Here is a 22,701-nt window from a genome sequence, read left to right on the forward strand (position 1 = left end):
TGAGACTAAATCGTGAAATGGTATGAGTGTTAAAGTTGCATTTCGTCTATGATATAGATGAACACCAATACAATCTTAAATCGATCATTCTGGAATAAGAATGCAATTTTGAAATGTGCAATGCCATCTATGGCATGATAGAAAGTGACATTCTGGGATATAGTCTAAATTATAAATATCTTTGCTCATTTTTTTGTTTTTTTATTTTAATTTTTTTCGTATATTTGAAACATATTTAAACGATGGATTTGTGATAATAATAAATAATTTGATTAAAAGTCGAATGTTATGATATCTTCTAGTTATACTATAATTAACATTTCGAACTTTTTCCCTGTTCACCAACATAATTTAATCAAATCTAATTAATTAATCGAAAAAAAAAATTAATGTTATTTCATTTATTACTTTCGAAACCGACAATCAGATTTCAAAGCACTTGACATTACTACAGCAGTGTTGACCGATGTTTGAACACATTGTACAACATTAAGTTAGAATCCATAATGACAGAAAATTAGTTTCAAATCGAGACGCCGTTTACAAATAATCGTGTGGTCGAACAAAGAAAGAATGAGCAATTGTGCATCATTACCAAAAGTTAATGGAACCAAATCACTGACCTTTGAAACAATACTCCGATAATATATATTGTTAAAATAACATTTTACACACTCATTATATGCGTTGTTAATTGAACGATTTGATTTTTGGTAATAGTTGTTCCAATTTAGATTTGTAAAGTTTAAAATAAAAGTGATAACAACAAACCAATTCTCAAAGATGAGTTTTTTCGGTAAAATATTTGGAAAAAAGGAAGAGGTGCCAAGCACAACCGAAGCAATTCAAAATCTGCTTGAAACTGAGAAAATACTCATTAAAAAGCAGGAACATCTTGAACATAAAATTGAACAAGAACTCCAAACTGCCAAGAAGCAAAGTGTTAACAAAAACAAAAGAGGTATGACCGTCATCGTTTCGAACGGTGAATTTTCACAAAGTGAACCACATTCATTGACAAGAAATAATTTCTTAAATTGTTGTCAAATACTGTGAGACGATATCAATTTCATGATGATTCATTGCGTTTCACCAGAAATCAGTTAACCTATTTTAATAACAACAAGTGTAATTTTCAACAATATTTTGTTGTTTTTTTTTTCTTCATAAAGCTGCCATCCAAGCATTGAAGAAAAAGAAGAGATTCGAGAAGCAACTTCAACAAATCGATGGAACTCTGTCAACACTTGAAATGCAACGTGAAGCCCTGGAGGGTGCCAATACAAATACAGCCGTTTTGACCAATATGAAGAATGCTGCTGACGCACTCAAAGCAGCACATAAACACATGTATGACACACTCGATCAGATTTGCATAATACCAATTAAAATATTATTGATAACATGTTCATGTTTTAACAGGGATGTCGATAAAGTACACGACATGATGGATGACATTGCCGAACAACAAGATCTGGCCAGAGAAATATCCGAAGCAATTTCAACTCCGATGGGTGGTAAATTTACCAAGACAATTTATTTCATTCCTTTGTGCACGATTGATTTGTACGTTTTTTTTTTCAAAATTCTTTCTAGGGTATGATATCGATGATGATGAATTGGAAAAGGAGCTCGAAGAGCTGGAACAAGAAGAATTGGATAAGGAATTGTTGAATGTTGATAAAACCGCACACGAATTACCAGACGTGCCAAGCGGTGACATCAAGCAACCGAATGTAGCAGACCGAGAAACGAAAAAAGGTAATAATGTAGATAATACAATAGTCAAGACTGTAAAATTATGACAAATTCTTTATTTGTTTTCAGTTGCCGCAAAATCTGTTGAAGAAGAAGATGACGATATGAAAATGCTGTCAGCATGGGCGAGCTAGTCTCAATTATAAATACAAGAAATAACGAACCTCATCAAATAATGGCTATAAAACCTAATATAAAATCGAAAATAAAATTCAATCAAAAGAAATTAAATATATCGAAAATAATATTTTGTGAAATGCCGTAATTTTTTATTCAAAAACTGAAGTTTTCAAGTAAAATCACTTGAGATGAAACTAACTTAATGGCGTCTTTTATACTCATATTCATCGTAATCGCGATGCCGTTTTCTGTCGCTTCTGTCACGATCGTAGTCGCGATCTCTTTTTCTGTCATCTCGACGGTTCGTTTCGTATCTAGATCGGTCATAGTCCCTATCGCGCGAATATTTATCGCTATATTTATCTGCATATTTCTCACTTTTACGCTCTTTTTCCTCATATTTTCTGTCATAACGACGATCAGAATCTCGTCGATCCGACTCACGGCGGTCCGATTCCTTTCGCTCATCTCTGCGATCCGATTCTCGTTTGCTGTGTTTTTTCTTTGAGTCATACAATTCTTCTCTGATTTCATCTTCCGGATTTGGTTCATCATCACTGCCTTCTTCATCCAAATCATCGTCCAATGCTGATACTTTGGGTTCCAGTTCATTATTTTCCTCTAAAATGTGTCGTTTCTGTACACGCGGCAATATTATATCGCACACCCGATCATCCCGCAACAATTGATCAATGAATTCATCCATGTGAATGATTTCATAGTTGCCGGCCCGATTTTGATGCCGTAATTTACGATTATCGTTGTACAATGGTTCCAAATATTTGTAACAATCAACGGATGTGCCAGTGAGTCGTAAATAGAATGCGCCCAATGCACGAACATATTTGAATTCTTCATTTTTAATGAACTCAACAACGATATCTTTCTCCGGTTGAATTTGTAACATTTTCAGTGTCAAACATAGAAATGGTGTGGGCCGAATGTTACTACCAAAAACACCGCCTGTATATCGAATTTCCATTGCTGTAAAATAAAAATCATTCATATAAAAATGAGTTACATTCAATTGCGGGTGAGTTTATCGTTAAATATATTAAATCAGTTACCTTTATCGACAAGCAATTCCGCTGTTAACGCAAAACATTGTTCTTTCCAGAATTTTGAATCGTATATACGGGATCGAATTATTTTCTCAATTAAATACTGTGGATTGGTGCCATGAATTGAAATCGCATCTTTCACTGTACGATTTGCCATTTTAGAAGCCTTTTAGTTCCAGTACTTTTGCTTAATATTTAAAATAATCTCCTGAAACTATTTTTTTTTGCGTTTATACGTTTACGTTCCCATTTGCTTCTGTCAATGTTTTATTGAGGTTCGGTGTGAGCATAAGCGTTTGACATTTCGAACCGTATTGCCCGATGATGTTACTGTTTGTGTTTGCACACAAATACAAGTATGCAGTAATAAACAACTACGACAATATCAACTCAGTGATATAGATTGTCAATTGATGACAAAACCTTTGCTATTGGAGTTATGACGCATACTTAAAAAATAGAAAACGAAATAAAGGAGTAATACATACTATTTGCAAAAACCTTTGTCATTGAATCATATTTTCATTTGGCTTAGTTTTTTTTTATTAATTCTTTTTTATTCAATTCACGTAAAACATATTCAAAAAAATTGCGATTTAAGTTTGTGTTGTGAACGACAAAAAAGAATTGTGCAAATAGTTGGAAGTGAAAGAAAATAGATTTTAACAATAGAAATAATTTGCGTGTGATTTGTGTTGTGGGTGCAAGAACAAAAACAACGTCAACATGAGTTTCTTTGCTAAAATGTTTGGTGGTAAAAAGGAGACCACAATGACCACCGGTGAAGCCATTCAGAATTTACGCGAAACAGAAAATATGCTGATTAAAAAGCAGGAATTTTTAGAGAAGAAAATCGAACAAGAGATAGAAACAGCAAAGAAACATGGAACCAAAAACAAAAGAGGTACCTGTAGTTGATTGCACGTCACAACAAACATTCCAAAAAATGCTAATTAGTTTGATGAAATTGATCCAATTGCTTTCTAATGTTTGAATAGGTCGATTTTTTAAAAATTGAAACAGAGTTGCTATAGCGATTAATTTGTGCTATCTGTAAAAATCAAGTTTACCTTTTAACCGAGACATCTAGTATTGTATGAAATCGGGTATACAAATAAAAAATCGTAAGAAAAATCGCACGTCTAACGACTGACAAAACTGTAGGAACTCTGAATATTTTTTTTAACTAAAAAATTCGACTCGTATGATGTAATATAAATGATCGATGAATGTGAAATTTCAAGGTTAAATCTATTGTTTTTTTTTGTTTAATTCTCACGCAGCTGCCATTCAAGCATTGAAGCGGAAGAAGAGATTCGAGAAGTCACTTCAACAAATCGATGGAACTCTTTCAACGATCGAAATGCAACGTGAAGCCCTTGAGGGAGCCAACACAAATACAGCCGTTTTGACCAATATGAAGAGTGCTGCCGATGCACTCAAAGCAGCACATCAACACATGTACGAATACTATTGAATTGATAAAATTTAGATAAGCTCAACTAATTATTTGATATTTTAACAGGGATGTCGACCAAGTACACGATATGATGGACGATATTGCCGAACAACAGGACGTGGCTAAAGAAATTTCGGATGCTATTTCCAATCCAGTTGCTTTCGGTAAGTGTTCAATGATCGCCAATTTTTATTTTTTTCCACATTTTTTTCTTTTTCTTGAACAAATATATTTCTTCGCTTGAAAAGGCCAAGACGTCGACGAAGACGAATTGGAGAAGGAACTTGAAGAACTAGAGCAAGAAGAATTGGACAAAGATCTGTTGGGCGTTGGTACAAGTACACATGAACTACCAGAAGTGCCTACTGGCGATATTAAAGAACCAGCTGCGGCTAGCAAAGAAAAGAAAAAGGGTAAAATATCTTGAAAAATCTTGAAATTTCCATAAATTAATATAATATTACTTATTTCTATTGAATTCAGTTCCAGCTAAACCAGCTGAAGACGATGAAGATATGAAATTGCTTATGTCATGGGCTAACTAAACTGCCAGCAGCACACATTTTAATATCTACCCGATTCAATATCGACCGCAACTATAAAATATGTATTTTATCGGTTTTTTGCTTTTGTAAAAATTTAAAATTATAACAAAACCAATTTATTTACAATAAAGTATGGTCAATAGAAGAAAAAAATTCCAATGATTTAACACGATTGTAATGCAAATCTTATACCTACATATTCAATGCTATAAGTAATCTTGTAAAACAAATCAACATTTTTTTAAAAAAACAAATAAATTACTTTAAAATGTTAAGTACAATTGGGGCATATTTAAATCAATAATGTAACGCTTTAATACGGTTTTTATAAACTATATATAGTCATTATGATCACTGTTTAAATATAGTATTTTATCAATCCGCATAATAAATAACGATGAAGACCAAATGGCTTGAAAACACTTTAACACTATTCCGTGTGATTTACTCCGGTATGTTGTCACATCTGAATTCGTAGCGTACACTTATAACTCAAATCAAAATCGGCAGCTAAAACACGGTGTATAACCAGAACTATAACGGAATTGACCATTTCCCAATTGTTCGACTAAATGTTGACCTCGGTATCCGTATCGACGTTCAAAACGTTCTCGTAAATGGTCAACTGTTGGTGAAAATACCATTGGAATTGTTTGTCCATCGTGGCCCGTATATCCAAACAGCAATCTCTGAACGAAGGCACCCACTAATAATCACAACGCCAAATCACACAATTTAAAATAAAATCGCATCATTGAGAGAAACGGAAATTCTTACCCGCTTTTGCACGTTGAATGTGACTGCTAAAGGAGGGCGGCGGTGGTTTTATTTGTTTCAATTCACCGTTTGGTAGTTTTTGTTGGTAGCGAAAGAATTGGAAATCGTTTAAATTCAAATTAGACAGATCCAATGTGGCTGAACAATTTCCGAAAGTCATCATTAGTATGAAAAATGTTCCAAAAATGCACTAAAAAATTGATTGATTATAAAAACGTTAGAAAACCCTTATTTCACTGAACGTTCACGAAGTGTTTTACCTTCCAATTTTCTTCGGAATATCTCATGTCGATGTTACAATTTCACTCTCAATGGAATTAAAAAAAAAAAAAAAAACAAAAAAAAACGATGTTTATCCACTGACAATGGTCGACTGTTTGTATGTCGTCTTCATTCCAATATGCGTCCATCGTTTTAAGTTCACTATATGAAATCAATTGTGAGCCTAATTGAAATTCTATCGGCGTTTAATTCGATGAGCATTAAACAGTCATGCAACAATCACAATAGTGTGACAATAATTTCCCTATTTTTTTTCTTCATATTGAATTCACATATTCAATCATATCTTTTTCACTCTCTTCAAATGCATAACCATTTATTTCGACACGAATCGTTTGAATTGTACTCGTATGTGATGCGCATGAAAATCCAAAAATTGAAATTATTTTCATTTTATGGCGTCATAAATTTCATTTAAATAATTTTGCGTAAAACTAATGTTCGTTAGCACAAATTTACTTTCTGTTTTTTTTTTATTTCTTTTGCGGCTTTACGTATCATTCTGAGCCGAGCTAACGTTTCAAATCTTTTTGAATGGTCTTCGTTGTGATGATAACTACGAAGTTCCAGTTAGAACGGCTGGTATTGTTGTGAGCAACAAGCAAACGTAGTAACGACTGTCACTCACAGAGGGCCACGATAATTGTGTCTATTTATTTGTTTGGTCGGTCAAATCATACAGCTGTATAGACGCAAGTAAATGATTATCAGGCATTATCATAATAAAATCGTAAATGTAAGTGAAATTGTTTCAATTTAGAAAATATATTGTATTGCATGTAGTTTTAAATTCAAAAAATCAATTCTCAGTTGGAATTTTCACTAAAATATAAGAAAAAATGAAAGCGTAACATATTTTTAGGTTAAATTGATCGAAGTGAATGCCTGCAAATATTAATAGAAAAATATCATTTCGGTTCATTTTGTTTTAAATAGAAAGATGTCACGTAAAGAAGCATTGTCGCAGTTCATCAATCAAATCCATGGTCGTCCTGTAGTGGTCAAATTGAACAGCGGTGTCGATTACCGAGGTAAGAATAAGAACCTTAGAATAAAAGAAGAACATTCTCAAAGCCAGTGTGACACTGTTCATGTACATTTTTATGTCATTTTATTGGCAATTAATGTTTAGATTCAGTTTTGTCAATACAATGTCGCGATTACTCCAATTTAATGTCAAACTAAACTGATTTATTTTTCAGGTGTTTTGGCATGTCTTGATGGTTACATGAACATTGCATTGGATCAAACGGAAGAATACGCAAATGGTCAATTGAAAAACAAATACGGCGATGCATTCATCCGGGGAAACAATGTATTGTATATTTCAACGCAGAAGAGACGAGTGTAATGAATGTATTCGAATCAAACCAATTCAATGAAACACTAACACCGACAACAACAAAATATCAAAACCAACAAAAAAAGCACAACGTTTTGTCGAGCAGTTCCCTGATTACTTAACATTACGGTTGATTCAAAGACTTCATTCCATTTTGTAAAACTAGTTTTTTTTTTCTTTCTTTGAATAAAATACATACAAATTAAGCACACATTTTAAAAAGAAATAAAAGTGAAACATTTGTCATGATGAAAAAAAAATTGGAAACGAATGGATAAATTAAAAAATAAACAAACATAAGAAAATCTTATATAAGCAATTTGCATCTTAATTGCGCTAATGAATGCCTTCTAATGGTGAATAGCTCCTGTATTGATAAAGTTCTGGTCCACCATATCCATAGAGTAGTTTACCTCGGCCGTTCTCATCATAGTATGGATAACGATATTTTGGTCTAATTGTGTTAATTCGAATGTCAGCATATACATGCAAAACACGCAACATATAAAAATGCAAAAAAAATAATAATAATTTGATCAATATTTGTTAATATTTCACGCCTTTTTCACGTATTTGAATTGACACTCACCGTTCAAAGTATTGAAAATTGGGTGCTCGAGGTTGAACCGATGCCACTATCGTTTGAAGACCAAACATGCACAAAATCTAAAGATGAAACAAATTGAGTTTTCATTAAAAAGGTTTATTTTATAATTCTATTCCATTCAAATTTCATCACTTACGGCAAAAGCAACTAAAAATTTTTTCAACATTTTTTTTTCTCTATATGTTTACTAATTTATACACTAAACTTTCGTTCGAGAAATTTCGTTACAAATTTATTCCAACTCAACGGTTTTGGTTTGTTTTTTAAATGTTTGATGTTTACGTGATCACAATGAACGCCAAACTGAACAATCGAATTGAATATGAATTTTTCCAAACTTGAAGGTGAAAAAGTAATTCAAAAAAAAACCACAAACATACACGCACACTGGCAAATCGAGACAAAATGATCAAGCAGAGGGAGAAAGAAGAAAATGGAAAGAGAGAGAAAGAGTGAGAAACGACCAAATACACTGAAAATGTTTTTCACAATCTCTGGCTATTATTGTTATTACGCTGGTGAAATAACCTTTACCAAAAGATATAACGTAATGATATTCGAGTGTTGTTTGAAATACAACGTATTATACGTGCCAGATTTATCGTTCGCACAGTTTGTTGCGGTTACAATGACTATATGCGTTGTGCTTATGGCTGGAGTTGAGCTTCTTGGATCTCTCGCATACAATGAAAGAAAATAAAAAAGTGAAAGTGCTTCTTTCGATTTCATAACTGTTTCTTGTGTATGCGATTATGTGTGAGGTAGAAAGAGATGAAATCGTCGTTTGTCTATGCATGACGGAAATACCGAAATAAAACACAATTCCAATAAATGATGCACACACGTATGCGAGTGTATTTGTCATTGATCACTTTGGATCGCTTACCAACCAATCTTCTCCGTCTTTTTCTCTTTTACAGCGGAAGTTTTTGCTTTCTCTATCACACCATTGGATACACTTCTTTGACGTGTTATCGTTTTGTTTAGGTTTTTGCTTTTCTCGAACCGTAAAACATCACAAATACACTAAACATGCGTATGCAAGAGTAAGTCTTTCGTTCGGCATTTTGAATATAGCTCACCAAATATGTAATCTCTACTACTTTTGGCTTTATGTTTTTAATTTGGACATTTTTCCCAAGGTTAATGAAGCAGCATGACACTTTTTCTTCTCTAAGACTCTGTCTTTTTTGGTATATTTCTGTATTTTTTAAAAATAAAATAATATTATCCATGAACATTTGCATTTGATAAAATGTTGGATTATCCAATGGCTTGTAACGGGTCAGTTGTATAGTCTTTGTGCCATTGATTTGTTTTTTTTTTATTAGCTTGCTTGTAATGAAGTTTGCAACATAAAAAATAATCCAACGTAAAACCTACTCTTGAAAATTGCCAGTTGTGTTTTACAACATCAACGGTCGTGTGTTCAATTTTGCTGTTTTCGTTGCATGGCAAATTCATTCGTTTGTCTCATTCGTTGAGTTAGTTTCGTTAATCAACGTATGTGGTTCGATTTCGTGATCATTTTTTTCGGACTTCAGTGAACAATAAGTGTGAACTAGTAGTTAATTCAATTAAATTAGTATTCACAACAATATCGGCATCATTTTATTTCCTATATTTATCGATACGACGAAAAAAAAGAGCAAAATTAAAAAAGAAATGACGACAACAAAGAAAATTGTTTCAATCGTAAGCTAACACCAAAATCGAAATTGCATAATCGATTTTCGTCAATGTGGAATATTAAACAGTAATGGTCGTGTTTATTTTTGCAGTTTATTGTGGTGACCGGTCTGGTTTTGTTTAAATCAGTTGCCACCGAAGATCCCGTCTCATTAATACTTCGATTAATTCAAAATAATTTAGTTGGCGCACCAGTTGTGCATCAAGTGACCGAATGGGAATTTGATCCAGATGTGGCGATACAGCGGCGAGAACTATTCCAAAAGGTGAATGGCTTTCGGGGTGAAAAATTGATTGAACGCATCGGCTTAGGCACAGACGGTTTACATAATGAACGTTTGGCCATTCAACGTGAACGTGACGAAGGTCTACTAGGTGGTACCATACATAAAATCAAACATGGCATCAATAATGTCGAATATTAATTTTTAAATTTTGTAAACAAACAAAAAAGTATATGTAAAAATCAGAGTATTCTTCTAAGAAATAAACTATTAAAAAAATGGATATGTAAAAATATATTGGCTTTGACAGTTTAAATACCAGTTTTTTTTTATACTGATTTGAAATTTCAGTGGACAAGTGATGCAATTCAAACAATCGAGTGAACGATTCATAATCCAAATATAAATTGTGATTATATGAGTGATCGTATTTGAAATGGCATGTATGCAAACACAATTTTCGATGGTGACATTCCCCATTTCAAATTGTACACACCCAAAAATGATATCGACCAATTCATCATATTGAATTGTACATAATGTATTTCGTAACGGAAATCAAAGCGAATATCTGTTTTATTTGATGAAATGAAATTTCAACAGAAAAAAAAGACATAAATTATCATATCAAAATAATCGTAATCAATTTCTTCAATAAAAATGCACTCGCTCATTTTGATCGCACCACACACAAATAGATGGCGATTATTTGTGAAAAAGGGCAAAGCAACGTAATTGTGTGCTGATGCAAAAACGTCCAGGCTAAGTCATGCACACCTCATTACTTTATAACGAGAATTGAAATCAAAATATATAAATAAAAGAGGTAAAAAAACATTGTTCGGTATACACATACCAGAAGTCACAACCATTTATTCGCTCGATTCCATCCAGTCAGCTAACCAGCGAATCAACCAACCATTGAAAATACATGTAAATATTGAGCAGCAGTTGAAAAAAAAAAAAAAAAAAAACAATTTGTAGGAAGTCGCTCAAAAGAGAGAAGGCAACAAACAAAACGCATGGAATAAACGCGCACGTGAGACGAAAGAAGAGCCGAACACTGCACCAGCATCACTATGTTCAGCGCACACACTCACAATGTTCGGTTGGTATCTGCAACAACTTTGAAAAAGCTATCTTTATTGAATTTGGTTGTGTTTACTTTGGGTGAACCCGCTGCTGATTTAAAGTAAAACCAAGTTTAATGAAATTCTATACTTCAGTGTCGTATTTTATTAAAAATTTGCTAAAGTCAATCCGCATTTATTTATTTTGTTCCTTTTCCATTTCTCTCGTTCTCTCCTTTTGGTTGGCTTTCATGTGCTCACTCGCCTCTTTCTGCTACTTTATTTTTTTACTGTGCTCTCTACGGTGGCTGGGATTTTGTTATGGTTGCCATTCGATATAAATGCTTGAGCATTTGCAATTGAATGCAATGGTTGGATATTTTTTCTGCTCCATCGTCGGTCGCACGCTTAACGCTCGTCACACGTACAGACACCATTATTCCACCTTACAAATCAAATGGAAAAAATAAGCAGAGAAAAAAAAAGCATCATTCAGGCACATTTTGCCGCTCTTGTTTTCTAGGCGCATTGATACTATTTCGTTTACATTGAAATCATTAATACTACGTATTTCGTCTTCGTTATTTTGTTCTGTTGCTCTCTGTCTATGAACTCTTCGGTGTCATCTCCTTTCGTGCTGTACTTGTTTGTTAGCTCAATCGCAACGAATACAGTTTTTCTCGGTTCGATTTTTGCTGCGCTTGAACATTGAACATTGAATTTAATACCCCAACGTGTAGGGAGTGAAAGAGAAAGGTATGAGTTGAAAGACAAACATTTTGTTTATTTTGGCTTTTTTTTTACGTCGATCGTCGCTTTTATAACCGCATCTCGTGCACTCTTTCTCACTGTTCATTCCATTTGTCGTTGATTATGGTGGATTTTTGTCTTGTATATTTTATGCGGGGCATTTGTGTGTCTTGGTGTTGGCAACGGTATATGAGCATGTATTTGTGTGTGAATCGGTGTCCATTTACTCTTTACCATCTCCAAAAGCGCTACCAAACATTTATGAAAAGGTTAAGCGGATTTCAAAATAAGTGGAATATTGACGAGAGTGATGTTACAATTTAAAAGCAATAGAATACTTAATTGATTTTATTCAACAGTAGCATAAGTTTTTTTTTGCCGCAGTTCATATGTAACGTATATTTTTGTTCTTAAGCCCATACCGTCGCATCGGCATACAATTTTTAATTAAGTTTAGGCAACTTCTTCGTTTGAGGTGTTTAATACCCATATAATCAACAAATGCGTAGCTGCTGTTCGAAGAAATATCGAATGAACACTTCAGAATCGATCTGCTCTTCAGGCAGAGGTGAAAAAAGAGAAACCACACCGCAAAAGAATCAAATAAACTATTTCATTATGCTGAAATCAAGTTAATTACCTTCCACTTGCAGTTGAATCGTCTCGAGAGAATAATAAACGTTCGTGTTTGTGTGTGTGTGTGTGCATGAGATAATTTATCGGAAATGTTTATTCATTTGAAATTTCAATTGAATCGATTGTTTGAATGCATGATAAAAGAATCTTCATTTCGCATCGGAAGCTCACAATTCCCGATTCTTTCCCTTTTTCTTTTCTTTCTTTTCCATTTCTTTTTGCTCGACTCATTCTTTTTGTCTATTCTGTATTGAAGTTAAATCCATTGTTGCGTCGCAATCGAATAATATCGTTCAATTATATGAAAAATATATGATACAATAAAATAGTGTGACCAAGCCCAGCGCTTTCAGCGTCATCGTTGGCAGTAAAAAAAACTGTCGCAAAATATGGAAAAAGAAGCAACTGTGAACAAAGCTTCAAAAGAAAGCCAACAATCCTGAAAGACAGTAATTAACTCTTTTTACTTTTCTCTCTCTCTCTCTTACTTTTCGTTAAATTTGCGACAAAAACCATGCAATTGATTCAGCAAATCTACATATAAAATGGTCTGTATTCATTCAGCTTTAATTTCGCCACTTATCATCCTCAATTTAGTTGTTTGGTCGGGAAATAAATGAAAGGAATTAAAACAATTATATAAATAAAATGTAAAAAGTGACTTTGACATTTTCGTTCATATTTATCGCTTGTCACTAACTGATACATATTATCTCTCTCTCTCTCTCTCTCTCTCTCTCTCTATCGCTTGCAAACCTTTTTAACATATACGTCGTGGTTCATGAAGCATAATAAAGACGAAATGAAAAATATGAATATCATCTATTACGCTGATAATTTTTTTTCCAATTTATTTTTTTAATCCTTTGTCGTTTTGTTTGTGTCGACAGTTTTTGGGGACATACACTCAGCGACAATTCTCTTGTCGGGATGTCGCTGTTCATCATATACATAATTTGAATAGAAAAATCGGTAGCATTTATATTTTGTTACTGTTGCGAATGTAACATACTCTTTGGTGGTTCAATTAAAATTTTCCATTAAATGGATGAAAAGACGCACAAACGTAGAAGAAGCAAAAATCACAATAGACATCCGAAACTCGAACCGTATTTGATGTGGAACATACACACCCACACACACAAAGCATACAAAACAATCTTTGATGATTGTGATAATTGTTAATGATTATCCACACAGAGAGACAAACACTCACCCATACACACACACACACATGTCTTTTGAACGGAGTTCCGTGTCTTGTAGAAGAGATTTGGATAAGTTGGAATCTCCTTCTTCCCATTTGAATTGAACATTTTCATGTGTTCTTGATAGAAAAAATGTCAATTACGTTTCAAAACTCATTTGATGACAAATGTTTTCTTTTGTGTTCAAATTTTGAATAATCAAATGCGATTCAGCACAAATAGTTTAGTGAATGAAAGTCTTTGGTCGCTTTTGTACCAACTATGACATGGACGGAATTCACTTCAAATTATAATATGCAAATTGGGATTTTTTTTCTCGTCGAATAAATAATCCACGTTTGATGCGAGTAATAGATTACATAATTGCCATTTCATACGAGTCTTCTGCATGAAAAGAGCAACACAAACATTTTATCCGTAAATGATGAAATGTGAAACGAAGACAAACCATAAAAAAACGTTGCAAAAAAATATTGAAATTTTTTGGTTGATTGGGAACGATGAAACATTTTGCAACATTTACCATTTTATTGCAATCAATCGTATAAAAAAAAGTATCTCCCATCTATTTTTGTTGTGCGATGAATGAAATTCGATGTGCCCGAAAAAAAAAAATCTCGAATCATTCGATACAAACAATTCTAATTTTCTACAGTAAAAATTTCATTTCGCGAATTTTTAATAACCACAAACAAAAAACGCGGCACAGAGAAACGAACCGAAAAAAAGCTTACTTTATATTTTCGGAATGAATACGCGCTTTTCAGGAGCGCACATTGATAAGAACATGCTGCAGACTGATAAAAAAATGAATGCACTCTCCACTTTTTTCGCTCTCTTTCTCACACACTCTCCCGTTTATTTCGTTATGCACAAAAAGTAAACAACAATTTTTAGGATATTTGATGTTCAACGGAAGATGCAAATCAATTTTCCATTCGCTTCACGTTCGCATCATATTCGTATTTATTCTCTCTATGAGTGTTTATCATTGAAAAATATGATGCACGATTTTCTCTCTATCTCTCTCACTCTACATCAATTGCTTCTGTATTCAAAAGCTATAAATTTGGAAAATATATTACGATTTAATGATGATCTAACTGAAATGGGCGAATAAAAGACAGCAAAAACAACGAATATGTATTTATATTTTGATATAAGACTTTTTATTCAACAAAAGTTTTCACAACAAGTGCAACGCAGTTTTTTCACTGTCAACTATCATGAAACCACATCATTTTTTTTTATTTTGCCACCTTTAACTGTAATCATCGGTTTGAGGACGACAATTTTGATGCTTAAAAACCGCGATCCGATTTCAGTATGCATTTTTTTTCGAAATTCTATTTTTTTCAACTCCGTAATAAAATTGTGCCGCTGTTGTTGATTAAAATGAGCATTTAATTTGAAATGTATTTATTAACAACAACAAAAAATGTAATAAAAAAAATTGCTTCACATTTTTATTGACTAAGTAAGGTATGAAAAAAGTGGTATATTAAAAAAAAAAAAAAAGATTTTCATATCAAAACAGAGAAAAACTGATTTACCCTTTGATACATTTAGATGTAAAAACCACACACATGCATACACTCGCTCATACTAATTGTCCACTGAATTTCATATGAAGTAAACGATATGACCGTATTTGTATCAACTTTACTTTATTTAAAAGAGTCATTTCAAAGTAAAATGGATAGAAATGAAATATAAATTCAGTTTTATTTACAAATTTAATAACAAATGGGATGTATCGTCGGTTTAAACAAAGAAAATCAAATTTGTGAAATGCAAAAACTGTGGAAAAGATCTTCAACAGATAAAGCATACACACACACACACTCACAAACAGCGCATTTCAACTGCAGACATCATTCCAGCTGAGAAAGTTAATTGTCATTTTCATCGTTAAAATGACATGTGTAATTGTGAGCATCTCCCAGTTAAACAGGAAGTATATAAAACCAAATGAGTGGCATAGAGAGAGAGAGAGAGAGAGAGAGAGAATTTTTTTTTCAAACGCAACCATGATTACATTACTTATTCAAAACAGACACTCATTAGATCCAAATGAAAACTCAACACTGAACAGAATAGACCATCACATCATTTATGGAGATTATTCACAACGAAAAAATGGAATCGCTATAAAAAAATAATTTAAATAACAACGATGCAAACATTGATTAATTTTATTTCGAAATATCTGTTTAAAATTGATTCTTTTCTTGGATTTTTTTTTTTGTCAAACATTAATTAATTTATTACAAACGATTGACCAATTGGGAATTGTAATCGTTTCCTCGTTGAAGAAATCGAACCATAATCGATGGATGACAAGAAAGAGTCTATCAAATATTTGAACAATGTTCTTCAGTATTTTGTAATCATACACTTCATCTACAAAATGAAATGGTGTACATTGTAATCGATATGACATTTTCCACCATCACAATTCAATTGAAAGCATATTGCGTTTGTGATTTAAATTATGCGACCATTCAATGTCAAATAAAAGGTATTAAAGATCTTGACATCGCATCAAAACTGTTCAACTTTCACCTGTTTCCTTATGGCACACGAAACCGTGAGCATGAATGTTTTCAAGTGGCTTTTATGCCGTTTTTCTTTCATTCTCTCATGATACGCGCATTAAAAACAAGAACACTTTTAACTTGATTTCTTAACTTCGAACACCGCTTTGAATATATCCATTAGGAATTCTTTTGTAGTCCATTAGTATATCGCTGCATATATATCGAACAATTTGCGAAACTTATTAACGGGTTATTGTTTTACAATGTTACGACTGTTGCTCTATTTTACACTTGCTTCGATGTGTTCGATACGTTCATGTAATTTATTTTCTTTCTCTCTTTTTTAAATTTCCAAATTGCCGATACAAATGCCAGTATTCAAAAATACATTGAATCGTCGATACATAAAATGGTGCATTGTAATGGGCGATAGTGAGTGTGGACGAGAGAGAGAGAGAGAGGGAGAGGGAGATTTATTCACTGCACTGGATCGATTCATCAGTTGTATATTTCGTCTTTTGTTCGTTGATATCTTTGCCTCCGTCTCTGGTTTCTTCGTCGTTTTTATCAAAATGCAATGTATAATTATTAGTTAACACATTTTATGAAACAAAAGAGTTCTTTAGGGTTGTGGGAGGGGGTAGAGCATCATTCTATGCAATTGATGGTTGATTGTTGTTGAGTGGAAAATCTTTATGATATCATTTCAATCGAATAAACCAGCATTTCATAATACGCTTATTTATTCTCTCACTTGCAGCTCTTTTGTGCCCATTTCTCATATTCGACCCCCCTGAAATTTTTTTTATTTTCATCATACAATCGGTTTCACTCAATTCAATACACAATGGTATAAGCATTTAGTCAATTCATTTCCAAGCAATTTCAAATGTTAAAAGCAATGTGTATTAAAAAATTGAACAACGAATTCAATTCAATTCAATTCATGTACGATATGTACGGAATTGTTTGCATAAAATACACTTTCAATGTATTTTATATTTTGATGTGCATTTCATTCTCGATTTTATTTTTTCTTCTTTCTTTCTTTTATTCACATCACAGATGAAATAAAGACGACGCATATTGCATCACCATTATCTATCTGATATGGAGAATGTGATAGAGATAGATGTACTAGAAAATGAGACGGATGAGGGGGCGGTGGTGAGTGTATGTAGATGGTAGCATCACTGCTACATTGGAATGCATGCAGACTTGCAAGGAGTCGTGGCACATGTAAAGCACATAAGCTCCTTTTCGATCTCAAAAACCAACAGAACATTTTATTATTGCAATCCATCGAGACGAAATCGAGATGGAATATCGCTTACTATCGCTGTGACTTTGTATCATGCAAACGTTCTCTCTCTCTCTCTCTCTCTCTTACCTCTTTCGTTGTAAGCATTTCGTGTATATCTGTGTTTTGTGTGCATATTTAATAATTCAACTTATAACATTATGACTTTCGATATCTTATGACTTTACATTCGGCTTTTGATTTTCTTTCATCACCCGAACATACGTTTTTCATGAAATTTATTGGGAATCGATTCCTCATACTATACAAATTAAGTTCCAATGCTTGTTCGATGTCTTTTTTTTGCGTGTGTGGTTGAAACAGTAAATGCTCAAATTCTCTTTACATCTCTATTTTTATCAACCATCAAATTGGCTGTTTCATTTAGAACGATATTTATTAATACGTATGCATATAATAGACTTCAACGGCCTGCAAATTTCTTCACAATTTTCTGCAGCAATGCACGTGCCTATGTGTGTGTGCACACGCAGAACAATCAGCTAGCGGTGGTAAGTAGTTGCGTTATCCCATTCATTTAAAAAATATAAATTTCATATGGTTGATGCCAATGCCATTGTCATACCAGTAGATAAGTCAATCAAACAAATGGTTTCTTTTGAAATGAGAATAGATTTTTCGTCTCTCACCACAGAATAAAATGAGCAACGAATGGCTATGTATTCGAAAAATATGCTTGTCGGATAAATTCTTTTGTTTATTTACACATTTGAAAAGACCGAAATACTTTTATTTTATTGCAAACAATTCAATTTTATGGATGCCAAATACACCCAGTACTTCGCAAACTATTTCTTTGATATTTTGAATAAAACATTTGTTTTTATGAACTAATTTTGAAAAGTTTTTAAACTAATAATCGTAAAATACATAATATATTGTAGAAAATGCGATAAAATGTTGAAAATCAGCAGCAAATAGCTTAGTGATGATAATAAATCGGTTTTCGATGAAAATCGAATGGAAAAACTTTGCAAATTCAATGTAATTATATTGGCAACGTTTCGCCAATAAAAATTGGCAATCAAAAGTAATCAGCGTTAAATCGTTTTGCGCCATTCATTCTTGCATTGTTGTTGGCAACCGTTCGAACAACGGAGAAGCGTTCAAGTGATTGCTTTGGAAAATAAAAAGGATATAAAGTAAATAATTTCCCAATATCCTTTGGCTTGAGGGTATAATAACCGAATGACGATAAAAATGAATCAAGAAATATATATATATTATTGTTAGTGATGTGCACAATAATAATCCGTTGACAGGGACAATACGCACATTGATAATAATTCCGAAGTCCAATAATGTTTGATGTGCGTGTCCGTCATTTCATTGACTGTGTGTGAACCAGTTGATGAACAACAATGGAAATCGAAGATGTATGCGCAATCGTAAATCGTACGGTTTGTATTATGAGAGGAAAGTGGAAAATAAAAACACTTTCGTTGCCATAATAGTCATGTATTGCACACTTTTGCTTACATTTCTATCGAAAATGAGTTGCTTTATGGTGTGCATTAGAAGTCGTGCGGAATGTTGTGCAAATATTTACACAATTTGGTAAATAAATGTGCAATAACGAGATTGAGAATCAATTTTATTTCGTTAGTTCTTGAAATTATTTCAATTTTTTTTTCTACATTAAATGTATGAGCAATCGGTTTTTTGCACAGTGTATACCACAATAATAATACACTTTTCTCGTTCTTTCTTTCTCTCTCTCTCTTTTTCTCTCCTTCCAGATAGTTTTTTTTATCTAATCGTTAATTTCGAGTCATTCCTTTTTCGATGCATGGATGGTGTGTGTGTATGTGTATTTGGCTTCACATCCTCGGGCTGGATACAAATAAATGAGCCGGAGAATTGAGAGCTAATAACAAGATTTATACGGATACGATGTATGTATGTGAAATGCTTCAGTATACACTTTTCGTGAGCAAATATTGGCCGGTTACAGAGTTGAAGCATGTGCTCAATAAGTCAAGTTTTGCATAGAAATGGACTGTTGCAGCTGGTTTTGTAAATTTGGTCGGTTGGTAAAGTGAGAAAGGGCATCGAATAATGACAAATACAGGTGAGAGTGCATCGGTCGATTTATGTCAATAAGTTCGTTTTTCGTCTTACTCTCTCTCTCTCTCTCTTTTCATCTTACTTGTCTTTAAATTCTTTTACACAAAATTGTAACAAAAATGTTAATTTAGCTTGCACACACATATATGCACTTGTAACAAATTTAATGTCGGAATTAGTCATTTTCTTCATTCTCTTTTCAATCGGTAGATTCTTTTTTCCATGGTTTGCTTTCCATTTTAAATGAATTGTCACTAAACAATGGCACACTGAAGATGTTCTCGCCAACCAAAAGAAAACAATGTACAAACAAAAAACTCTTGGTGATAATCTTTGAATTGTATACTTGGCTCTCGAACTCTCCATTCGCTCTAGTTTGGTCAATCAATTGACAAACAAAACGAGAACATGGTTTTCAGTGTGTGTTGTTTTTTCTTCAGTGTGATCGATATGAGTGATAAGGAATGGCTCACAATAATCTATCTGTCTCTCTTACTATTATTGTTGCTTTCCGGATTGTGTTTTATTCTTCAGCTTTCGCATTCTTCTTTTTTCAACATTTTACTTACAGAATTCGATTTGTTCGATCGTTTTTCTCTTTTTCTTGTTGTTTTTCGTGATATTCTTTGTCGCATTGCTTTTGTTTTGCACTCATTTGTGGTTTTTGTAATTTATCAAAGCCGATCATCAATGCCCATTAGGCGAAACAACACAATACAGAACATTGTTTTCATTTACCTTTTTTTTAAAAAAAAAAAAAAAAAAAAAAGGAAAATATGCACAAAGTTCATTTGCACCAGTGAAACACTTCATAAGTGGAAATTCATTCATACATTGCCATCGTATAGTTTTGGCCATTCATGATTTATTTTATTTTCTTTCATGCATTTTGAACGAATTCTACTCATTTCATTCTGAAACTATACGAAATATTTACAACTACTTTACCTCTTTCTTTCTTTTCCTCCTTCTTTTATATTTGCTTTTACCGATGTTTTTAAGTTGATTTTTGATGTTATCGCTTGTCATCGTCCTTTGGTTACACCATTTAAAATGTAATTTGTTTTGCCAATATTATGCGCATACGAAATTAATTGAGTGGCAAAATTTAATTTCCCGTATGAAATCATCGTTGTCCAGTTTCACTTCATTATTGATGTGTAAATTTATTTTGGTTTAAGTTTTACTTGGGACACGTTCGGTTCGTGTTGTGTGCACAAAAGGCAAATTGTCCAATAAAATAGTTCATCTAAATGATGAGAATGGCTATTTAGTCAATTAAAAGCATTGCACGCAACGGATAATTGCTGGGAAAATTGTCAGGGGAAAAGAGAGAACAAAAGCAATGTTGAATCTATCGAACAAAAATAGCAATCGTGCTCGACAACACACATACACATAATGAAGCATCTTCAATTTTTGGCAGTCGTTTTTCTCTCCCTGTTTCTTCAGCTTTATTCACTGCCGCTATCTGCCCCCCGATTACATTATTAAATTTTATTCGATGCTATCGCATTGATGTGTATTGGACGAAATTAACTCCATACGCACAAATACAACACCAATTACATTATCCCCGCTCCTTAGAATGGCAACTGTTAGTGTCGTCTTTCCATCTTTTTTACGCCATCCATGGTGGCGCATCAACATTTCAATCCAAAAAAAGGGAAAAAGAAATATATAGCCACTTTCACCACTTTGAAATTGTGTGGATAAGAAAAGCTGAAGTTAGCACGACATTCACTTGTTAGCAAATTTAAACGTATTGCTTCGATCCATTTATTCGTTTATACGAGCACAACCATTCACTCCGTGGAATGGAAAATAATGTAAATACACATAACGGAAAATGTGTATGGTATGGGAAAATGGGAAAAAGAAGAAGAAAAATAACGCGCTGTGTGCACACACATATTTGGTTGTGCAGAAAGTCATTTAGCCTATCAGCACCTTCCGCCGTATGATATCCAATAGAACCAGAGAATCGGATATAATAAATTCGCCGATTGATGTACACACAAGAGACAAAAGAGCGCATGTCCTCAGCGAATATAGCCTCACATCGTTCGTTTAACGTTGCCGAACATTCTGTAGCATCTTCAATATGGTTACATGCCTTTCCGCATGGAGAACCGAAATATATGGATGTTTGCATTGCGTAACGCTAACGTCTAGGCTAACTTATATCGAACAAATAGAAAATAGAAGAAAATGTCCAACAAAAGATCGCAATCAAAATTTGAAAAAAAAATCGACGTTTTAATGAAATTTTCGTCAGCAATAAACGTATTTTTTGCAAAAGAAAAACGTTTTTTTGAAATGCCATCTTCGGAAATTTGACATTGAAAATAAATGTTTTTAAATAAAATCAACAAATTTTTATCTTATTCATTGACTTTTACCAATTTTACTGTCCAATCACCTATCAGCAATAAGATATTGTACAAATTTGGTGAAAATTTAATATTTTTATTATGGTTCATTCAATTCCCCATAAATATGACGAGAAATATCAAACGAAACTATTTTGAGCATCTTTTTGCTAATGTTTTGGATTGTTTTAAAGAATTACAATTTAGGATTTTAACTTTGAATTAGAATAATGATCGTGTGAATCGATGGATTTTGCCATGAATGTTAGATTTGAGAGAAAAAAACTTCCTTATATTACTGTTAGCCATGTTTGATTAAATTTTTATATGAATACAAAGGATTATAAAAAGCTTATAAAATCAACAAAATTTTAGAGGATCCCCATGATGGCTAAGAAATCACAATGATATGATTTGAATCATCCCAGATACGTACCCGAATATTACGAAAGTCAAATTTTCCAATAATAGGACCGAATTTCTGATACTTGTGACCGAATGGTCAGATCTTTTTTTCGACAATTTTCTCCAAATGGTATATTAAAATCGCAAACATTTAACATTGACGTTCGTATTGCCGAAGAGTAGATTAAACAATTAGCACTTTTTTCCGCGAAAAATGTTTCTCTGTCAACATCCGGCTTTAGGTTTTTTTCGTATGCAAATATGAATTAAGATTTATATAATAAGCTTGAAAATATAGAATTGTATGTCTTCAAAGAAGAAGATGATCTGTGTCGCGCCAGTGTGTCGAAAATGTAAAAACGCAAAAGAAAATAACAAGACCCACCAGAGAAAGTCATTAACTCTTTATGCTGTGTTTGATCTCACCTTTGCATAGTTTTTGTACTTCACAAAAAAAGGATAGAAATG

General features: G+C 33.0%; 7 protein-coding genes across 7 annotated transcripts; 4 read left to right on the forward strand and 3 right to left on the reverse strand.

The window, feature by feature from the left end:
* The first annotated feature begins 489 nt into the window (after nt 1-489).
* LOC116338586 (charged multivesicular body protein 4b-like) lies at nt 490-1,989 on the forward strand. Its single transcript, XM_031763949.1, has 5 exons — nt 490-961; nt 1,173-1,350; nt 1,423-1,517; nt 1,597-1,761; nt 1,828-1,989. The coding sequence occupies exons 1-5, from the start codon at nt 784-786 to the stop codon at nt 1,890-1,892; spliced, it is 681 nt and encodes a 226-aa protein (XP_031619809.1). The 5' UTR covers nt 490-783; the 3' UTR covers nt 1,893-1,989.
* Nucleotides 1,990-2,000: 11 nt separating this feature from the next.
* Nucleotides 2,001-3,227, reverse strand: LOC116338583 (pre-mRNA-splicing factor 38). The gene is made up of 2 exons (XM_031763947.1): nt 2,946-3,227; nt 2,001-2,862 (listed from the first exon to the last, which is right to left on the reverse strand). Exons 1-2 carry the CDS (start codon nt 3,094-3,096, stop codon nt 2,078-2,080), a joined length of 936 nt encoding a protein of 311 aa, XP_031619807.1. The 5' UTR covers nt 3,097-3,227; the 3' UTR covers nt 2,001-2,077.
* Nucleotides 3,228-3,368: 141 nt separating this feature from the next.
* Nucleotides 3,369-5,224, forward strand: LOC116338585 (charged multivesicular body protein 4b). Its single transcript, XM_031763948.1, has 5 exons — nt 3,369-3,843; nt 4,223-4,400; nt 4,465-4,562; nt 4,647-4,811; nt 4,882-5,224. Exons 1-5 carry the CDS (start codon nt 3,666-3,668, stop codon nt 4,941-4,943), a joined length of 681 nt encoding a protein of 226 aa, XP_031619808.1. The 5' UTR covers nt 3,369-3,665; the 3' UTR covers nt 4,944-5,224.
* LOC116338587 lies at nt 4,962-6,052 on the reverse strand. The gene is made up of 3 exons (XM_031763950.1): nt 5,981-6,052; nt 5,721-5,910; nt 4,962-5,649 (listed from the first exon to the last, which is right to left on the reverse strand). The coding sequence occupies exons 1-3, from the start codon at nt 6,005-6,007 to the stop codon at nt 5,441-5,443; spliced, it is 426 nt and encodes a 141-aa protein (XP_031619810.1). The 5' UTR covers nt 6,008-6,052; the 3' UTR covers nt 4,962-5,440.
* A 560-nt stretch (nt 6,053-6,612) lies between these two features.
* Nucleotides 6,613-7,555, forward strand: LOC116338558 (U6 snRNA-associated Sm-like protein LSm6). The gene is made up of 3 exons (XM_031763908.1): nt 6,613-6,738; nt 6,939-7,033; nt 7,205-7,555. The coding sequence occupies exons 2-3, from the start codon at nt 6,943-6,945 to the stop codon at nt 7,351-7,353; spliced, it is 240 nt and encodes a 79-aa protein (XP_031619768.1). The 5' UTR covers nt 6,613-6,738; nt 6,939-6,942; the 3' UTR covers nt 7,354-7,555.
* Nucleotides 7,362-8,277, reverse strand: LOC116338559. Its single transcript, XM_031763909.1, has 3 exons — nt 8,088-8,277; nt 7,934-8,010; nt 7,362-7,798 (listed from the first exon to the last, which is right to left on the reverse strand). The coding sequence occupies exons 1-3, from the start codon at nt 8,115-8,117 to the stop codon at nt 7,681-7,683; spliced, it is 225 nt and encodes a 74-aa protein (XP_031619769.1). The 5' UTR covers nt 8,118-8,277; the 3' UTR covers nt 7,362-7,680.
* A 962-nt stretch (nt 8,278-9,239) lies between these two features.
* LOC116338777 lies at nt 9,240-10,180 on the forward strand. The gene is made up of 2 exons (XM_031764241.1): nt 9,240-9,646; nt 9,733-10,180. The coding sequence occupies exons 1-2, from the start codon at nt 9,617-9,619 to the stop codon at nt 10,063-10,065; spliced, it is 363 nt and encodes a 120-aa protein (XP_031620101.1). The 5' UTR covers nt 9,240-9,616; the 3' UTR covers nt 10,066-10,180.
* Nucleotides 10,181-22,701: the final 12,521 nt, after the last annotated feature.

The sequence above is a fragment of the Contarinia nasturtii genome, unplaced genomic scaffold (assembly GCF_009176525.2).
Source record: "Contarinia nasturtii isolate CC-2019 unplaced genomic scaffold, AAFC_CNas_1.1 Cnas_scaffold_414, whole genome shotgun sequence".
Lineage (NCBI taxonomy): Eukaryota > Metazoa > Arthropoda > Insecta > Diptera > Cecidomyiidae > Contarinia > Contarinia nasturtii.

Coding starts and splice junctions, on each gene's coding strand:
- LOC116338586 (XM_031763949.1), top strand. CDS start 784: ATGAGTTTTTTCGGTAAAATATTTGGAAAAAAGGAAGAGGTGCCAAGC. Junction 962..1,172: donor TGTTAACAAAAACAAAAGAG/GTATGACCGTCA, acceptor TTCTTCATAAAG/CTGCCATCCAAGCATTGAAG. Junction 1,762..1,827: donor AGACCGAGAAACGAAAAAAG/GTAATAATGTAG, acceptor ATTTGTTTTCAG/TTGCCGCAAAATCTGTTGAA.
- LOC116338583 (XM_031763947.1), bottom strand. CDS start 3,096: ATGGCAAATCGTACAGTGAAAGATGCGATTTCAATTCATGGCACCAAT. Junction 2,863..2,945: donor GGAATTGCTTGTCGATAAAG/GTAACTGATTTA, acceptor TTTATTTTACAG/CAATGGAAATTCGATATACA.
- LOC116338585 (XM_031763948.1), top strand. CDS start 3,666: ATGAGTTTCTTTGCTAAAATGTTTGGTGGTAAAAAGGAGACCACAATG. Junction 4,563..4,646: donor TTCCAATCCAGTTGCTTTCG/GTAAGTGTTCAA, acceptor TCGCTTGAAAAG/GCCAAGACGTCGACGAAGAC. Junction 4,812..4,881: donor TAGCAAAGAAAAGAAAAAGG/GTAAAATATCTT, acceptor TATTGAATTCAG/TTCCAGCTAAACCAGCTGAA.
- LOC116338587 (XM_031763950.1), bottom strand. CDS start 6,007: ATGAGATATTCCGAAGAAAATTGGAAG. Junction 5,911..5,980: donor ATTCCGAAGAAAATTGGAAG/GTAAAACACTTC, acceptor TCAATTTTTTAG/TGCATTTTTGGAACATTTTT. Junction 5,650..5,720: donor CATTCAACGTGCAAAAGCGG/GTAAGAATTTCC, acceptor TGTGATTATTAG/TGGGTGCCTTCGTTCAGAGA.
- LOC116338558 (XM_031763908.1), top strand. CDS start 6,943: ATGTCACGTAAAGAAGCATTGTCGCAGTTCATCAATCAAATCCATGGT. Junction 7,034..7,204: donor CAGCGGTGTCGATTACCGAG/GTAAGAATAAGA, acceptor TTTATTTTTCAG/GTGTTTTGGCATGTCTTGAT.
- LOC116338559 (XM_031763909.1), bottom strand. CDS start 8,117: ATGTTGAAAAAATTTTTAGTTGCTTTTGCC. Junction 8,011..8,087: donor AATTTTTAGTTGCTTTTGCC/GTAAGTGATGAA, acceptor TTTCATCTTTAG/ATTTTGTGCATGTTTGGTCT. Junction 7,799..7,933: donor AATTTTCAATACTTTGAACG/GTGAGTGTCAAT, acceptor TAACACAATTAG/ACCAAAATATCGTTATCCAT.
- LOC116338777 (XM_031764241.1), top strand. CDS start 9,617: ATGACGACAACAAAGAAAATTGTTTCAATC. Junction 9,647..9,732: donor CAAAGAAAATTGTTTCAATC/GTAAGCTAACAC, acceptor TTATTTTTGCAG/TTTATTGTGGTGACCGGTCT.